Below are 18,043 nucleotides of genomic sequence, written 5' to 3' on the forward strand. Positions count from 1 at the left end.
AGGGGATGAATGCGTGTGCCCCTATCTCTATTTATATTATTCTCAATAGAACTAATTCGTAAGCTCTCGAGCCACTTGCGGTCCCAAAATCTATGCGCCCGATCAGTGATGACAGCTTCGTCTGGGGAGATTTGATGTTGCTTCTCCCAGAAATGTTCAGCTACGGCGGATTTACCATAGTCTGCATTTCTTATCGCATTTGTGTGCTCCCCCAAACGATCTTTGAGATGCCGTTTTGTTTCTCCCACATAACACTCCCCACACTCCGGGCATTTAATACTATATACGACCCCACTTATATTTTCATTTAAGACAGGGTCCTTGACCTGTGACACAATTGTGTGCAGCTTCCTACCTGGGAGCTGCACACAATGTGTCTGGTAATTCCTTAATATACGAGCTAAACTTTCGGATAAACCCGGATAGTAGGGGATGTATGCGGTGGCTATTGGCGTGAAGGACTCACTTCTACTCTGCCCTCCACTAATGTATTTCTCTATGATCCTCCGGGGGTAGCCACACTTCAAAAGATCCACCGTAACACGTTCATACTCCATTTTTCTATCCTCTGAGGTACTACAATGAGATTTTGCCCTATCCACTAATGCTCTTACCACACTGTTCCTGTGATGGTTAGCCTTCAAATTCTTCTCTACAAATCAGCACATCCAGGATGTGCTGATTTGTAGAGAAGAATTTGAAGACTAACCATCACAGGAACAGTGTGGTAAGAGCATTAGTGGATAGGGCAAAATCTCATAGGGCAAAATCACATCCAGGATGTGCTGATTTGTAGAGAAGAATTTGAAGACTAACCATCACAGGAACAGTGTGGTAAGAGCATTAGTGGATAGGGCAAAATCTCATTGTAGTACCTCAGAGGATAGAAAAATGGAGTATGAACGTGTTACGGTGGATCTTTTGAAGTGTGGCTACCCCCGGAGGATCATAGAGAAATACATTAGTGGAGGGCAGAGTAGAAGTGAGTCCTTCACGCCAATAGCCACCGCATACATCCCCTACTATCCGGGTTTATCCGAAAGTTTAGCTCGTATATTAAGGAATTACCAGACACATTGTGTGCAGCTCCCAGGTAGGAAGCTGCACACAATTGTGTCACAGGTCAAGGACCCTGTCTTAAATGAAAATATAAGTGGGGTCGTATATAGTATTAAATGCCCGGAGTGTGGGGAGTGTTATGTGGGAGAAACAAAACGGCATCTCAAAGATCGTTTGGGGGAGCACACAAATGCGATAAGAAATGCAGACTATGGTAAATCCGCCGTAGCTGAACATTTCTGGGAGAAGCAACATCAAATCTCCCCAGACGAAGCTGTCATCACTGATCGGGCGCATAGATTTTGGGACCGCAAGTGGCTCGAGAGCTTACGAATTAGTTCTATTGAGAATAATATAAATAGAGATAGGGGCACACGCATTCATCCCCTCTTTGAGGCGGTAATCCTTGGAGAGGATGAACGTTTTTGCCTGAAACGCTCCCGAGCCACTTCTGGTTCCGACGGGAACAGTATACGTTTACGTGAGATGCACCATGAACCTGCTGGTATTTAATGATGCACTGCAGAATAGAAGCACACTGTTGAGAAAGAAGGCAGAAGCCTTTGAAAGCTTCAGTTAGTATTTTAGCGCTTTTAACCTAGTATATTTTATTGTATTTTAAATTCGGTATCTGTATTATCACCTTGTATATTTACTGTATATCACAGTTGTCTTATTTTAAAATTGCTATCATCAGTAATATGGTATTTTGTTTTGTTTGTAAATAAATTTATTGTAAATATTAAAATTTTAAGAATTTGGTTTCTCGTCTTTCGTTTTTACTTCAATGGTTGGTGAGAAACACTAAAAAATCATAGTATGAATATACCCAACCCCAGAGGCCTATTTGAAGTATCTTGTACAATTATTTAAATGTATTTTGATAATTACTTGATGTTTTGTGTGGTAATTCTAGATTATTATTAGTAGTATTTATGTAAGCTTCTTTTGCATACTTCAAGTGTTGTGAATTTTCTTTTGAGGGTTTAAAATTAGTGTTGTTAGTAATGTAAATTGAATTTTGCAGTTTCTATGCCTTAAATGGCTCCAACTGTATACTACAATAATGTTGTGAACTGTCTTCTAAGGGTATAACCCTTAGAAGACAGTTATAAAATTACTATGTTGTTAATAATGTAAATATTATTTTGTTGTCTCTGTGTTTTTAACATGTTCACTTCATTGATGAGATACTTATTTTAAAACAAACTGTGGCAGTTTGTTATATTCTTATTATTCTAGTTTACAGTCGGAACCAAATATTTTGTAAATAGGTTTACTAAAAGTTAAAATTATTATCACTGGGTTGCCCAAGAAAAGCATGTGGCTGGGTTTCTGTTGGCTAATTGTTCTTGGATTTCTCCTGGGTGGAGTTGAACAAGTTGATTCTTGACTGCCAGAACTGCAGTCTTAATCACTGAATTGTATGGGTTGAAAAGTTTTGTAATTATATCCTGAAATCATTGTAAAAAACTGTTAAAAATTGTAAATTTAGATATGTTTTTGTTCACGAGTACTTTCACTTTTAATTCTTAGTTCTTCTAATTAAATAGTTTTTTTTTTTTTTGGTAGTTGTTGGCGCATCGGCTTCTGTGGCCATATTGCACCTCCCAAGGTTTTTGCAGTACTTTGATCCAAGCCCGAGGCGGGAATCGAACCCGCGACCTTTGGGTTGCCGGGTAGGTACTTTACCCACTCGGCTAGCCCGGTCGGCTATTAAATAGTTAGTAGGTACTGATAGATTGGCAGTAAAAACTTAAGCATTTTCTTTTCAAGACCGTGTTTTATTATGTTACTTGCTGTCTATTGGTTGCAGACTTGTATATAATTTTCATATGATAGTTTGGCTGCTAGCTTTGCAGCTCTACTCAAATATGTCTAAGAATCTTAAGATTAGATTTCAAATGTAAATAGAATACAGTTCACTATACACTCTTTTCTATAAACTATTGCAAACTTTTCTCTTCTATTTCAGGGGATGTCTATTTCTTCCCCTTACCGTCTATCCAACTTTCACTTCCCTTCCCTTCCAATCCCCCATACTTCTCATTCTTATCTCCACTTCCTTTTCCTAAACACCTTGGGGGCTCCCAGGCTTGCATGATAGCCCCAGTAAGTGTCTCAGGTAAAAAGTAGCCCCTGGTACACCTCCTAGTGGTTAAGGTTGGGAGTTAGGGGTACAGGTCCCTTGCCCCTGAAGTTGCCAGGTGATGGCACTCAACGTAACACACATGCTTGCTGGCCTTTTGCCTTTTCAGATGCTACAGCAGCATATAAGAGAAACCCTGGAGACTGCTATTAAAAACAAACACAACTTGACCTTGTTTCTATGGTTAAATTTAATGAAGCTTGGTATCAATTCTGAACTCACTTCAGCTCTAAGATTTTTCATCCTCTCTGTCATCTGATTCTTTCCTCCCCTTTCTCAAAGAATAAAATGAAACATTTCTTTAATTAAAGCTTGAAGATAAAGGTGACAAAAAACAACACATAATATTAAAACTTTTACCACCTTTTAAAAGAGATTACACATTTATCAAAACTTTCATTGTTTCAGATTACACTTTTCATCAAAGTACAGTATTTACATGTTCAAGTTATTTATGAACCTGAATAATTAAAGCTAAATTTAATCTTGATATTAATTAGCAGCAGAGAACACTAACAAGTAAATGATTTATTTCATATAAATCCAAATATTTACAATATATTTATCACTTTAGTATAACTAGTTATTGTCGATTTTCTCGGGGAGCATTTTTGCCACCTATAATGGCTTTGATGTCTTCTGCATCCAAAGTTTCATATTTAAGCAAGGCTTCAGCAAGTAGTTTGTGTTCCCGACTGTGTGTACGAAGAATTGTTTTTGCTCTTTCAAAGGATTCCTATTAAAAAAATAATAATAATAATAAAAAAACAAAGTAAAACAAGTAATATAAAAAAAAAATTTTTAAAGTCAATTCCTACTTAGGTCAACAAAGAAAAATTTTATTTTAGTTACTTTTTATTAAATAATTACAATTAATATAAATATGTGTATATGTGTAATATGTGTATATGTGTAATATGTATATATTACAATTAATATATACATATGACAGAATCACAATATTAAGTGGCAAAATAGAAAGCGAATTTCCTTGCAATTTTCCATTTTCCTTTCTATATATGGTGTTGGACTATTATTTTTATTCATATGTTTCATTTTCCATTTTGTTCCCTCTTTGACTCAGACTAGAACCCAGAATGAAAAAAGAATCTGAAAAAGAAATTTTTTTCCAGCGATCTACACGCTTCGCCACTGACGGTATTTATTCCTAAATTTATATCCTGCTAAATATCTTATATAAGAGAAATTTTTTTCTCCCATATAAAACTAAAATTAATTAATTAAATTTAATTAATGAATTAATATTTGAAAAAACTGTATTAACATCAAGTGTCATCCACTACGAGTTTAAAAAAATGTATTTGAACTTGAGTGGATGAATAACAAAAATTTATCAAAAAATTATTGATTTTCGCAAGAATTGAACTCGCATTCTTCACCTTCACGTGAAAAATACTGAAATCCTTACATTTTACCGATTGAGCTACTGCTTGTTGATTTCAATTTTATTCCTAAATTTATATCCTGCTAAATATCTTATATAAGAGAAATTTTTTTCTCCCATATAAAACTAAAATTAATTAATTAAATTTAATTAATGAATTAATATTTGAAAAAACTGTATTAACATCAAGTGTCATCCACTACAAGTTTAAAAAAAATTTATTTGAACTTGAGTGGATGAATAAAAAGTATTTTATTAACGATTGAAAATTTGAATAAGATATATAAATATATATAGGGAGAGTGTGAACTAATAGTAGGAATTGAATAATAATAATAATAATAAAACAAAGTAAAATAATAATAATGCAAAAAATGTTAAAATATGGATTTAGTGTAAATGATAAACTAAATCCACATTTACATCATGGCATATAAGTATGATGTGAAATTCCAAAAGCATATCGTGTTTAATAATTTAAATTTTATGCAGCTACAAAGGATTGTTACCTTCTAAAATTCTGTTTCAGAAGTTTAGCTTTTTCAACTTACAGATGCTTTTATGTGTACCCTTTAACATAATCAATATTTTCTTCTCAAAATGTAATAAGATGGATTCAATAACAGCTAGAGAACAAATCTGGTAATATATGCAGAATAGATTTAATTATGCACATTTAATTTTTTTCTTAATAAGAGACCCAACTATAATTCAAAGACAAGAGTCAATCGAGAAATTTTAATGTGACTTTCGTGTTCAGCGGCATAAAATTAGTCGAGATTGGATATTTTCATTTTCATAACATTTTACGTGTTGACCAGTGTAATCAGTTTTAAAAGAGAATTATGAAGGTGCGCGATAGCAGTTATTTCATTTTGAAGTTAGGCTGTGCTTGAAAAAATCAACATACAAGTTCTAATCCTCAATGAGCATCTTTCACTGACACTTCTTGTTCAACAGTAGGTTCTTATGTTTTCCAGTAAGTTTAGGTGATGATGCACATGCAGAAATATTTTTTCCCTATTATTGGACTGTTCTTTGCAAGTAATAGAGGAAGAAGCATGCAAAACTTCACACATTGCATTGTTAAAGGTGGTAAAATCCAGCATGTGTGAAGCAGCTGGAATTCACTTTTCATCAACTTCATCCCATGCTGAAACACATAAATACATTGCATGCAGGATGTTGATTTCACATTGAATTTTGCTTTCAAGATACAATTTAATTTCTTTGGTAGTTTTCTTAAAACACTGAATTACACCATGATCAAGAGGCTGAAGAATTAACGTCATATTTGGTGGTAGGTACTCAACAGTGATTGCACGTAGGTTTACTTGACGAGGGGAGCATTATCCCCAAACAGCAAAATTTTTCTATTCTTTCACTCAATAAGTGATCTAAATCTCCGATCCATTTTTTGTAGATTTATGTGATGTCAACCATGCCATTTGGTTTGCTCGATACATAGTTGGTAATGGCTTCAAACCTTTAAAGCATCAAAGCTTCTGGGCTTTCCCAATGATTAAAAGAGAAAGCTTCTGTGGCAGACATGCTTGCTGCTAGGAGAATGGTAATCGGCTTTTTTTCCACTGCTACATTTTTCGCCTTTAAATGTAAGTGTTTTATCCAGTATCAATTTAAAAAGAGTCCAGTTTCATCAGCACTGATAATGTCATTGTGGTTGTATGTCAGCAAAACATTTTTTAAATGATTTTCCTTCCATTCCTTTGTAGCATCAATGTCCATGGCTACATTTCCGCCACACTTTTTTGAAAGACAGGCCACGAGTCTTAAATTTCCGGAACTATTCATTCTGAACTTTTAAATTCTTCAATATCCATTCAATGTGCAAACTATTCAGCCTTAGCTTATAAAAGATTACCATCTATGGGAACGTTTTTTGAAGGCATTATCATTAGCCATTCCAAAAGTACCTTTTCAAGATACAGATACTTTGCTCTTTGTGCTCAAATCCTAGTGCAGCAGATTTCTCTAAACTTTCAATCTTTTTCCAATCTTTCAGAATAGTGAACAGAGTACTCTTGGGAATGCCAAACTATTTGGCAATGTCAATCTCTTAGAATGCACACCATTATCTACAGCTTGCAAATTCTTAATTTTATCTGTGATTGGTAAAGCTATCTGCTTTCTTGGAGCCATACAAATAAACATACACTCTAACTAATGAAATTAAATTCTAGGCCAATGTTCATTTCATTACCGCACTGTGAGAAAAGAGCGTGGGAAATCTTAACAAATGATTTCTCACGGTCAGGCTGCAAGCTCTTCAATTACTTCAATATACTTGAAGAATGCTGTTATTTTTAAACACAAATATTGTAATAAAAAAGTAAAAATGCAGATTAAGATTAGAGATTTATGGTTGTTATAGAAAAATCCTTTTATTTTCAATGTCATTATACTGAATATAAAATAGCATTAGGTTAATGAGAAATTGGCCTGGACCAACCATATAGAACGTTATAAGGTGTTGGGACACAGGACGTTATAATGCATTAAAATGAGGGTCGCTGTAAAGAGCTTCGACTGTATTACAGATTTATTTAGTTATTTTCAAATAATCGTTGGAATTATAAATATATTTTAGCATTATTATTATGCCAATATAACTGTTGACTAGGAACAAAAAAAAAAAATCAACAAAAAACATTCATAAATGCTTGTTCTATAAACTGATTTCACAAGCCTACCAGGCATTCAGTAATTAAATTTGATGTGTCCACGATGAGTTAAAAAGAAAGTGTCTCATGACTTGTGGCTCACTCTATAGTAATATCAAATTATATGGAATCTTATCTTTTTTTTGCAAGAAAATTATCATGTATCAAACAAATCCAAATTATTCATATTTTTGTTATAAAACTCAAAAAGCACATGAAATACTTGAAAAGTACTTATAACTATCATGAAATTCCATTAATAAGCCAGACTATATTCAGAAATCTCTCAGTACAATTTAAACTTACATTCAGAAGTCTTTTAATTTCAGAATCTATTGATTCTGCAGTACTTGCTGCTAGGTCACTAACAACAATTAGTGAGTTATGTTCCTCATCAAATGTTCTTACTCCAACCTAAAAATAAGTAAATATTATGTTAAACATAAACCAAAATAAGTCCTAATTGCATGAAAAAATAAGCAAAGAGCACATAAGTTATTGAAGCATTTTAGGGAAGAATTATTTAATGTTGAAACAAAAATTTACCTAATGGGCAATTACTTCCTATTACAATGATCATATCTTCCTTGATTATTTATTAAAAATAAATGATAGCATACTAAAGATAGGTACTACTTAATACATTCATGATCTTGATAGTATAGTGGATGTACATAGAAATAATATAATTAATTTATTTTTTATAAATTAACATTACACCAGGATTAAAAATCATCATAATAGCCAGTAGATATTTTCAAAAGTATATAAATGCACATAGAGCTATCCTGTGGAATATCTTTGAAGTATATATGACAAAAATATGTTTTTAAAAATTTTTAAAATTAAGCATTACATGCTTTGTTTTAAAAAATTTAAAGAATTTGAGAGCCAGATTCGCATCTGCAACCTTCCTGTACTTGACTGAACATACAGTGGCAGACAAAAAAGAACTGCATCACTTGTGAATTTTGCAAATAATGTGTTTTGCGCTGCATTGTGGGTTCCAGAAATGTTCGAAATGCATTTGTTAAATTGGTAGTTATATCTCTGTGAATGAAATCCAATAAAAAGACTCCACCTGATATACCTAATTGCCATAAATATCTTCCCAAAGGGTAAAATGCGTAATTAATGGAAATATGAGAAATCATGCAAATGGCAATCATGACAACCAAACATACATTTCATTGAATTTATGTGTACAAACTGAAATGACAAGTTAACATAATAGTATTATGTACTATAAATCAGCAAAATACTTTGCTGTTCCTCCTCGAACTGCAATTACAGCCCTGCAACGATCTGGCATACAGTTAATCAACTTTTGGATATATTGTTGCCCAATTTTGTGGTATAGTGTACACCCTTACAATGCTCTCCTGCAGCTGAATCTTACTTGTTGGCTTCTTCTGAGCAATTTTAGACAACATTATGTACCAGAAACTTTCAATAGGGTTCAAAATCTTGACTTTTGCCGGACTAGTCCAACACTGTAATTCCAGCATTTTTGAGGTATGACTGCACCTTAAGGAAGAAAAACGAGGGAAAACATTGGCGTGTGTATGTTTTAAGCCTTGTGAGACAAGAAGACAAACTCATCATTATATCTAAATAGCATAAAACTTACCAATTTTGCTGTGTGGCAAGGTGCTGAGTCCTGTTGAAAAATGCAGTTTTGGACATCTGTGTGGTGATTCCTAAAACAGGTTTCGGGCACTCCTCCAAGACAGCAATGTAGATTTCTGCATTCATCGTTCCGTTAATAAACTTAATTCACCCTACCCCTTTGCTTGTTATGCATTGCCAGACCATTTGACCGGCAGGGAACTTTAAAGCCGGTGCTATGTAGTCAGGATGGTATGTCTCCGATTTTCGTCTTCTGATGTATCGCCTCCCATCTGAACCATGCAGGTTGAATTCTGATTTGTCAGAAACGATGGTGTCCCCTTGCTCTTTTGTCCATGAAACGTGCTTTAGCCCAAGCAAGTTGCTTCTTCCTCATTTGTTGGGTCAACAAAGTCTTTTTGGGCCGCTAGGCATGCAGACCACATTCCGAAAGTCGTTTTTGGATAGTTCGTGCACTTCTTTCAGCAACAGAGGCCATCTTTAGTCCAGTTTTAGATGAAGCACTAGCATGGCGATTACGAAGACATAGCCATTTCAAATATTGATCTTGGGAAGGCATAATCACTCTCTTACTGACTGATTCAGGTTTTCTCTTCACAACACTGGTTTCATGCTTTAATTTCAGCACCCGGGGTACTGTTGACTGGTGGCAGCCTATTTTATCAGAGATAGCACTCGTAGAAAGCCCTTCCTGGGACAAAGAAACGGCTACACTTTTTTTCTTGGTGTCAACTGAACATATGGAGCCATGCTTACACCTCTGCAAAACGAGATACTAACAAGCATGTATATCCTTTCAACGTCATATTTATAGAAATGGCTGATGCAATACCTTGCAATTAGTTTCTGATGGAATAGAAGTGTTATCTGATGCAATACCTTTGCTTTGCGATAAACAAAATGACTGTAATCAAACAATATCTTATACGTTTCACTACAAATGTTACTTTTTTTAAGGTGATGCAGTTCGTTTGTCCACCACTGTAAGTAAAACAATGGCATTATGGGAAATTTGCCCTAACGTTTTTTTCCCCTGGGAAAAAAAAAAATATATATATATGTATATATATATTATTTCCAAAAAAAATATTTTCAGAAAAAATTAATGTAAATTGTTATAATTTAAATAGAATATAATTTATAGCCCATAAGCCTAGGTAAGAGTGATTAAGAACATTCTTAAATAAAAACTATGAAGCTTCTTACACATTAAATACCATTTTTTACATTTTTTTAAAAATTCATTATAATTTGTAAAAAAAATGTACTTTTAATGTCTATTATTTGCAGATATTTGAATAAAGGGCCGAACTGTTCATAACCTGTGTGACAATTCAAATAAAATAAATCGTAAGGTCAAAAAAAAAAAAAAATTATAACAGCAATTTTAAATACTGATTTTAACCCTTTTCAGGAGTGAACACTTTGATTCTATGTTTTTCCATGTGTGAACTCGGGTGTACAAATCTGCATTTCTGATTTTTGACAACAGTTTTACTTTAAAAATGGACAATGAAGACAAAATAAGAAATAAATATTTAAAAGCATGTACAAAATTTTATTTTTATAAAAATTCCTAAAGAAACTCGCTCCTCAGAGCTCCACTCCTATTGAAAACTTACTTTTTTTTTTTTATCGTATGATATGATCAATACACGAAGGAACCAGTTTTTTTCATGCTTCCTTCGTGTATCGTGGCTGTGAGATCCAACCGGATAGTACGGCACGATCGTGATATCCAAGCCTAAGGCGGGAATAAACCCATGACCTTTGGGTTGCCAGGCAGGCACTTTACCCACCCGGCTAGCCTGGTCGGCGAAAACTTACTACAAGTAGCCCACACATTTGGGAAACTGACTTGTCAAAGGGTCAAGTATTATTAGTAATTACTACTAATAATACTACTACTAATAAAGGTATTATTATTACACTGTAAAGCATATTTCATCAATATGCCACACATGCATGGCCCAATTTCTTCCACTGGCGATCAGCTCACTATAGCTCCAAATGAAGAACTCTAAGAATTCCTACAGTCTTTGATGGGATTCAAACGAATCTCTAAGAGTGATGAAACCATTTGTTAAAATGGTTTCAACCACTTGTGAAATGGCATTAATGCTATTTATTTCAAAATTATCCCTTTATACTCCCTGAATAATTAGCTTTAAATGTTTGAATCTGATATTTTCTGTTGATGCTTCAGTGGGCTGATTCTATTTTTAATGGTATTCTGGCAATTTAGGCCATAATGCACTGGTGAAGAGATATAGAATACTCCACCCCCCCATCTTTCATGTATCCATTGTGGATATGGAAGAGTTGGAAATACATTCTGCTTGACATTTATTTGTGTGTTCTGAAGAAGGTAATCACATGGCAATTTGTTATATACTTTGTAGTATGTCTATGGCAATTATACCCCCCATGACAAATTAAACATTCTATAACTTCACGTAAATGAACTTTGTAGCTTGTTCAAGTAAGTAAAGAATAAACAATGTGTAATTAATTTTAAAATAAAGGTACAATATACCTGAATATTATGTTGTATTTTGCTTACTTGAGAATTACAATAGACCATAAAAATTGCAAGTTTATTTTTTTTTATTATAAAGTACCTTGTCAGACATGCCCCATTCTTTTACCATATTGGTAGCTATTGCAGTTGCTCTCTTCAAATCACTGGCGGCACCTGAAAATGCAATGACTGCTTTATCGAGAGATCTAGAAAGAATATAGCACACTTCAAACTTATTTTGAATTACAAACAAAACGGTATGCCTAAAGATAATAGCAGAATGCCATACCATTAATTAATAAACCAGCATTTGAAAAGTGAAATAAAATTTTACAATAAAAATTTTCACAGAGAATACCCTTCTTTCTACATGCAGTATGCTTCCAGTTTAAGAATATTCAACTTACAAACATATCCACAATATATAAAGTATTGCCCTCTGAAAGTAAAGCGGGTAAGAATAAAATATTTTCTGCTTTTCTGTACTGTATTTAACAACAAAAACTATAAATGCAGTTAAACATAACACACTATTATATATTTGTGTATATTTTTAATATTTTTTATATATTAAATATTTTTAATATTTTTATATATTAAAGTACCATTTTGATGAAATATATTATTAGGGACATGTAATGAAAGTCATATTACCAACAGTATCTCATTAGATAAACATGAATAATGTAATTAATTTATTGCCCAGGGGAAGAACTGTTTGCTACTCTTTTCAATCAATTCATATTTCCAGTAAGTACAGGAAATATTTTGCTAACTTTATGCAACTATGTAAGGTTTGAAGAATTTCCATTAGGTTGGTCACACTATAATTTGATTTGAAGGCTGGGGAGTGGGGGATTTAACCAATTCTAAGTATGAGCTAGAAAAGCGTTAGCCATTCAAATAGCTACAATCGAATAGGCAATTAGGTCTTGGCTTGGTATTGATTATTGATGTGAAACATCAATAATAAATACTAAGATTGTGTGCTGTGTGCACATTGAAAATGGATGCGGATTTCACTAATTTGGATTTTGCCAAGGATGTTTCACATAAAACCATCTAACGTGCATGTTCGGCAAGTGTGGCATTTTTTAAAAATGAGATTATGGAGTAATAACTGTTCTCTATACAACTTTAAAGCCATTGTGCTAAACTGTAGTGTTGTAGAGATTTTTTTATAAGAAAAACTGTTCTTGTGTACTTCACTGAGTTGATACTTTATTAGGCACACTTAATCTTTCCACAAAATAGAGCACACCTCTAGTAGTACCAAGTGTATTCCATGTGGTATAAAGTAGGTATGCAGATATTTAGGGATGCTGTATGTAAGTAATTCAGTGCAAAAATGGGCAAGATTAAATATGTAAATTTTAACACAGCATGGAAGCTCATGCCAGTATGAGTAGCTCGGAACTGCAATCCTACTGGGATTTTCATGTATGACTGTATCTCAGGTGTATCGGGAATGATCCAAAAACTGAAATAACATCCAATCAATGTAATATTATGGTTGGAAACAGCTTGCTGATATGAGAGGCCAGTGGAGACTGATAAATTGTGGAGAGTAACAGAAAGGCTACAATCAATCAAATAACAACTCAGTACTAATTCATAATAACTGCAATGTAATAACACAAATCGTATAACCGAAACTTTATTAAAATAGAAATAATATTATAATATAAGACCGGATCAAATTAAAATGATAAAACAAAATCCACTGACTTGTACAATAACAGCAGTAAAAAAAAATATATATATATAAAAATAAAATATAAAGAATAGCAATTACACTATACGGAATAAAAGCGATAAAAACAACCATAGCTTTCAGAGGCGACTGCCTCCTTTATCAACAGTAAGACTTAACTTGCCATGGTTCATCTTTAAATACCTGCAGGATTAATCAGGGCTTGCAGCACGTGTTATCGTAGGAGTATGGGCAGTATCCTCCACACATGCCCGGAAACTGGAATTGGCTCAGGAGCGTGCCAGGTGGAACTGTTCATACCGTCCAAGAATTATGGTTACGAAGGGGTTGAATATGGATTTCCCCATCTCTATTAATGGTGTTATGCTCAGAAGAGCAAATCCACGAACTCTCGAGCCATTTGTGGTTCCAACATTTGTGTGAATGATCAACTATGACAGCACTGTGAGGTGAAATTTGGTGGTCTGGCTCCCAAAAATGTTCAGCCACAGCAGATTTCCCATAATCTGTGACCTTTATTGTGTTAATATTCTCCCCATATGATGTTGGAAATGGCATTTTGTCTCACCAACAATAACACTCCCCACAATCCAGGTATTTAATCTCATATATCATATGGGGGAGCACATTAATGCAATAAAGGCCACAGATTATGGGAAATCTGCTGTGGCTGAGCATTTTCGGGAGGAAAACTACCAAATTTCACCTGGCAATACCACATAGTTGATCATTCACACAGATACTGGAACCGCAAATGGCTTGAGAGTTTGTGGATTTGCTCTTCCGAGCATAACACCATTAACAGAGACGGGAATCCGTATTCATCCCCTCTTTGAAACCGTAATTCTTGGATGGAATGAACAGTTCTGTCTGGTACGCTCCTGAATCATTTCCAGTTTCCATGCACGTGTGGAGGATACTGTCCATACTCCTATGATAATGTGCTGCAAGCCGTGATTCTGGAAGTATTTAAGGATGTACCATGACAAGTTAAGTCTTACTGTTGATAACGGAGGCGGTTGCCTCTGAAAGCTACGGTTGTTTTTATTGATTTTATTCTGTATAGTGTAATTGCTATTCTTTATATTTTATTTTTATATTTTATTATTTTACTGCTTTTATTGTACAATCAGTGTATTTTATTTTATCATTTTAATTTGATCTGGTCTTATAATATTATTTCTAGTTTAATAAAGTTTAAGTTATACAGTTGGTGTATTACGTTGCAGTTATCATGAATCACAATTTTCCCAACCCCAGAGGCCTATTTGCAGAATTAACAACTCAGTACAACAACCAATGAACAAACTGGGTTCCACTTCTGTTGGGGGGGTGGGAAGGCGCACAGTAACAGTGGGATCAGGAACCCCAGCACTGTAAGCACTGTACAATGCAGAAATGGATAAATGTTGTCTGGTCTGATGAATCCTGGTTCATGCTGTTTCACACTGATGGAAAAACCAGAATAAGAATGAATCATAGTTGAAACTGTGGACTCGTCCTGCCAGGTGTGAACAATGCAGGCTGGTGGTGGCAGTGTAAAGGTGTGGGGAGTGTTTTCATAGTGCATGTTGGGCCTCTTGATATTAGTGGAGTAACATTTGATACAAGTTATCTGGAAATTTGTTTCCAACTTCCAGATAATGTGCTACCCTTCGTGGCTGCAGCACATTCATCTATGAATGGGTTCCTCCAACAGGATATTGCACCATGTCACAAGGCTAGTCATATAGAACTGGTTTCAGGAACATGAGAGTGAATTCACCCTACTGCAGTGGTTTCCCATCACCAGATCTAACTGAGCACATGTGGGAGCTGTAAATGGCAATAAGAATATTATTTTAAAATCTTACTGTTAAAAAAAAAAAAAAAAAACAGTTAAACTCTATTGTTAAGACACATAGAAGATGTGTCTTAACAACTTGAAATGCCTTTTAAGTAGTGAACTTTTTTTCTCAGAATGCATTCTGTTATACCATTATATCTATGGGAAAAATCACTCCCAATTTACAAACTACCTTTTCAGAAATGCACATGGTGTTTGTAAATTAGAAGGTTACTGCAGCTGAAGCACTTTATAACGACTCTCATTTTAACAGTCTAGCCAATTGTAATGACCATGTGGTAAGTTCCAGCTGATTTCCTATAAACTAATGCTATTTTACATTTGTTAAAACTTGGAAGACAAACAACCCCATAACAACCCAAAAATTTTTTGCCACTTTATCTTGTTTTATACTTTTCTATTATAATATTCACATTTCAAAATGAAAGAATATTGAAGCTAATGATGAGCTTGCAGGCTGACCATGAGAGATCACTTGTTGGCAATTTTGAACACTCACTGGTAGTTTCTCACACCTGTTGGACAAACAAAATTAACTTTGACTAGAAGTTCATTTCACTATAGAGTAAGTAGAGGCTGCTGGTTTATCAGTATAGCTCTTACAAAGCTGGTAACTTTGTCAATTGCACACAAAATTAAGATTTTAAAAGCTGCAGGTAACAACATGCATTCTAAGATCAATATCGCCAAACAGTTTGTTATTCCTAAGACTACAATGTTCACCATTCTGAAAGATCGAAAGCTTAAAGAAATCTGCTGAACCAGGTAGGATCAGAACACAAAAGGCAAAGTATCCAGATTTAAGTTGCTACAGGACAAGACACAAAACAACAGATTACCATTCTCCTAATGGCAAACATATCTGACACAAAGAAGCTTCCCCTCTTAATCGCTGGGAAAGCCCAGAAGCCCCAATGCTTTAATCTTGCTGACTATATATTGAGCAAACTAAAAGGCTTGGATGTAATCAAAAATATGTGAAGATTGGATCAGGGACTCAGACTGCAAGATGAGCAGAGAGAACGGAAAAATTCAGCTGTTGTGGACAATTGTACCTCTCATTGCCAAGTGGCCTATGTAGAACCAGCGTTGAGTACCTGTCACCTAATACGACCTTAGTTTTTCAGCCACTTGATCAAGGTGTAGTTCAGTGCTCTAAGAAACTATTGAAGAATGCTATTAAACAAAATTGTGCTGTCTCAAAAACAAAACACAATGTGAAATTGATGTGTTGCTGGTGATGTATTTGCAATTTGGCATGGAATGAGGTTGACAAAAAGACCATCACTAACTGTTTCAAACATGTTACAACGAATGAATCTTCTCAAGCTTCTACCTCTACTGATTGTAAAGAACAGTCCAACAGTGAATAAAATTTTGAGGATGTGCTTCACTGCCTAAACTTAGATGGAAACATGTTCTGAAGAATATGCTGAAGCAGGTGCGAAAACTGTTTCAATGTGCATGAATGAAGAGGAGGAACCTACTGTGGTTGAGCAAGAAGTTTTGATGGATGCTTATCATGGATTAGAATTTATACGTAATTTTTTCAAGCACAGCCTAACTGAAAATGGATTAACTGTTATCATACACCTTCATAATTCACTTTTAAAGGATGTATTCCCACTGAAACAGCACATTTTGACAGTTTTTTTAAGTCTGAACTTATTCCCCTGTCTATGGTTAGACCTTGGTTAGATATATATGTAAGTATGTACACATTGACATTGATAATGTATATATCTTCTACCATATACAGTAATTACTGTACATATATAATTTATAAAGTAATGTTACTACACTGTACAATCAATGTAAAATGTTCATTTTCTTGTTTAATACTGTAGTACATGTTCTGAATTACATTATACTATATCGTAATCAAGGGCGGCTCATTGGAAGGCACTGTGAACTGCAGCACCCCCCCCCCCCCCCCCAGCTTTTTAAATCTAAATATAGTCAATGGAGTTATATGAAATTTTATGAAGAACAATGCAATGCAACAAATATTTTTATTAACAGGTCCCACATATAGTATACTCATCTACTATTTCCAATAATCAAAAAAAAAAAAAAAAATATATATATATATATATATATATATATACATATTATAATAATAATAAATAAATAAATAAAAAATAATTGCTTTATTTAATACAGGTATTAAACAAAGCCTGGGCCATCCACCAGGCCCAACCATAGCCTAAGGCCTTTGGTTCACGGTAAAACAACTATTTCCAATAATCATTTCAATAATAAATGAATAAAAACACAAAATCGTTTTCAACTTTAAAGTTTAACTGTAGATGGAACTGTGCCCTAGACAGTTCCACATTTTTCTCCCAGTGGTTGAGTCAATGCCTGGTCGGTGGGTTGCCTATACGCATTTTTTAGCGGTGACAAAATGAGTCAAAGGAACTGTGGAGCAAGCAGTGCTGATTTGATCATTGACCATGAAGGGTGTGTCGCTACATTGTTGGTGTCTTTTTGTTATTTGCAGGATTCACCCAAATTCCCATTAAGTAAATTATATCAGTGTCAACAGTGAACCAAACTTGAATGAAAAAATTAATCTATTTTCAACAAATAAAAAATGAAGAATGGATTTTACTTTTTAAATAAAATTTAAAGATTATCCAAGTCTGTTAATGGTTAGTGTCCAGTTAATGTTTTGCAGTATTTTTAAGTTGCTTATTATTATTACTATCTGTGTCTACATGTCTTATAACCAAGGCAATTTAATTTAACTTTAAGAAGCAGCACCCCGATACATCAGAGTCACAAGCCGCCACTGATCATAAGAGTAGAACTGCATTAAAATTTCAAACGTTTCTTTGCTGTTTTGCTGATTTTTATGACATAGCATCCTTTTGATATAACAACCATTTTTCTTGTTCCTGGAGGGGAGGAGTCGTATAAAGAGTGTTGACTGTATATGTTTTTCTCTGAAATTCCTTGTCTCCAGAAAGTTATTCCATTTTTAACCCTCAGTGCTATTACTTCTCAAAATTAAATTCTCTTTGAAGAAACGTAACA

At 34.2% G+C, this 18,043-nt stretch overlaps 1 protein-coding gene across 2 annotated transcripts in view; it reads right to left on the reverse strand.

Annotated features, from left to right (window-relative positions):
- Positions 1-3,721: 3,721 nt before the first annotated feature.
- YME1L (ATP-dependent zinc metalloprotease YME1L) overlaps positions 3,722-18,043 on the reverse strand; it is a 214,943-nt gene continuing 200,621 nt past the window's right edge. For both annotated transcript variants that reach the window (XM_090384179.1, XM_090384177.1), the window contains exons 18-20: positions 11,545-11,618; positions 7,601-7,708; positions 3,722-3,944 (exon numbers count right to left, since the gene is read on the reverse strand). In XM_090384179.1, coding sequence (XP_090240305.1) covers positions 3,792-3,944; positions 7,601-7,708; positions 11,545-11,618 — 335 coding nt within the window. In that variant the 3' untranslated portion in view covers positions 3,722-3,791. The remainder of the gene's footprint in view (positions 3,945-7,600; positions 7,709-11,544; positions 11,619-18,043) is intronic.

Source organism: Mastigoproctus giganteus, chromosome 1, assembly GCF_048544385.1.
Source record: "Mastigoproctus giganteus isolate SK-2022 chromosome 1, ASM4854438v1, whole genome shotgun sequence".
NCBI classification, from domain to species: domain Eukaryota; kingdom Metazoa; phylum Arthropoda; class Arachnida; order Uropygi; family Thelyphonidae; genus Mastigoproctus; species Mastigoproctus giganteus.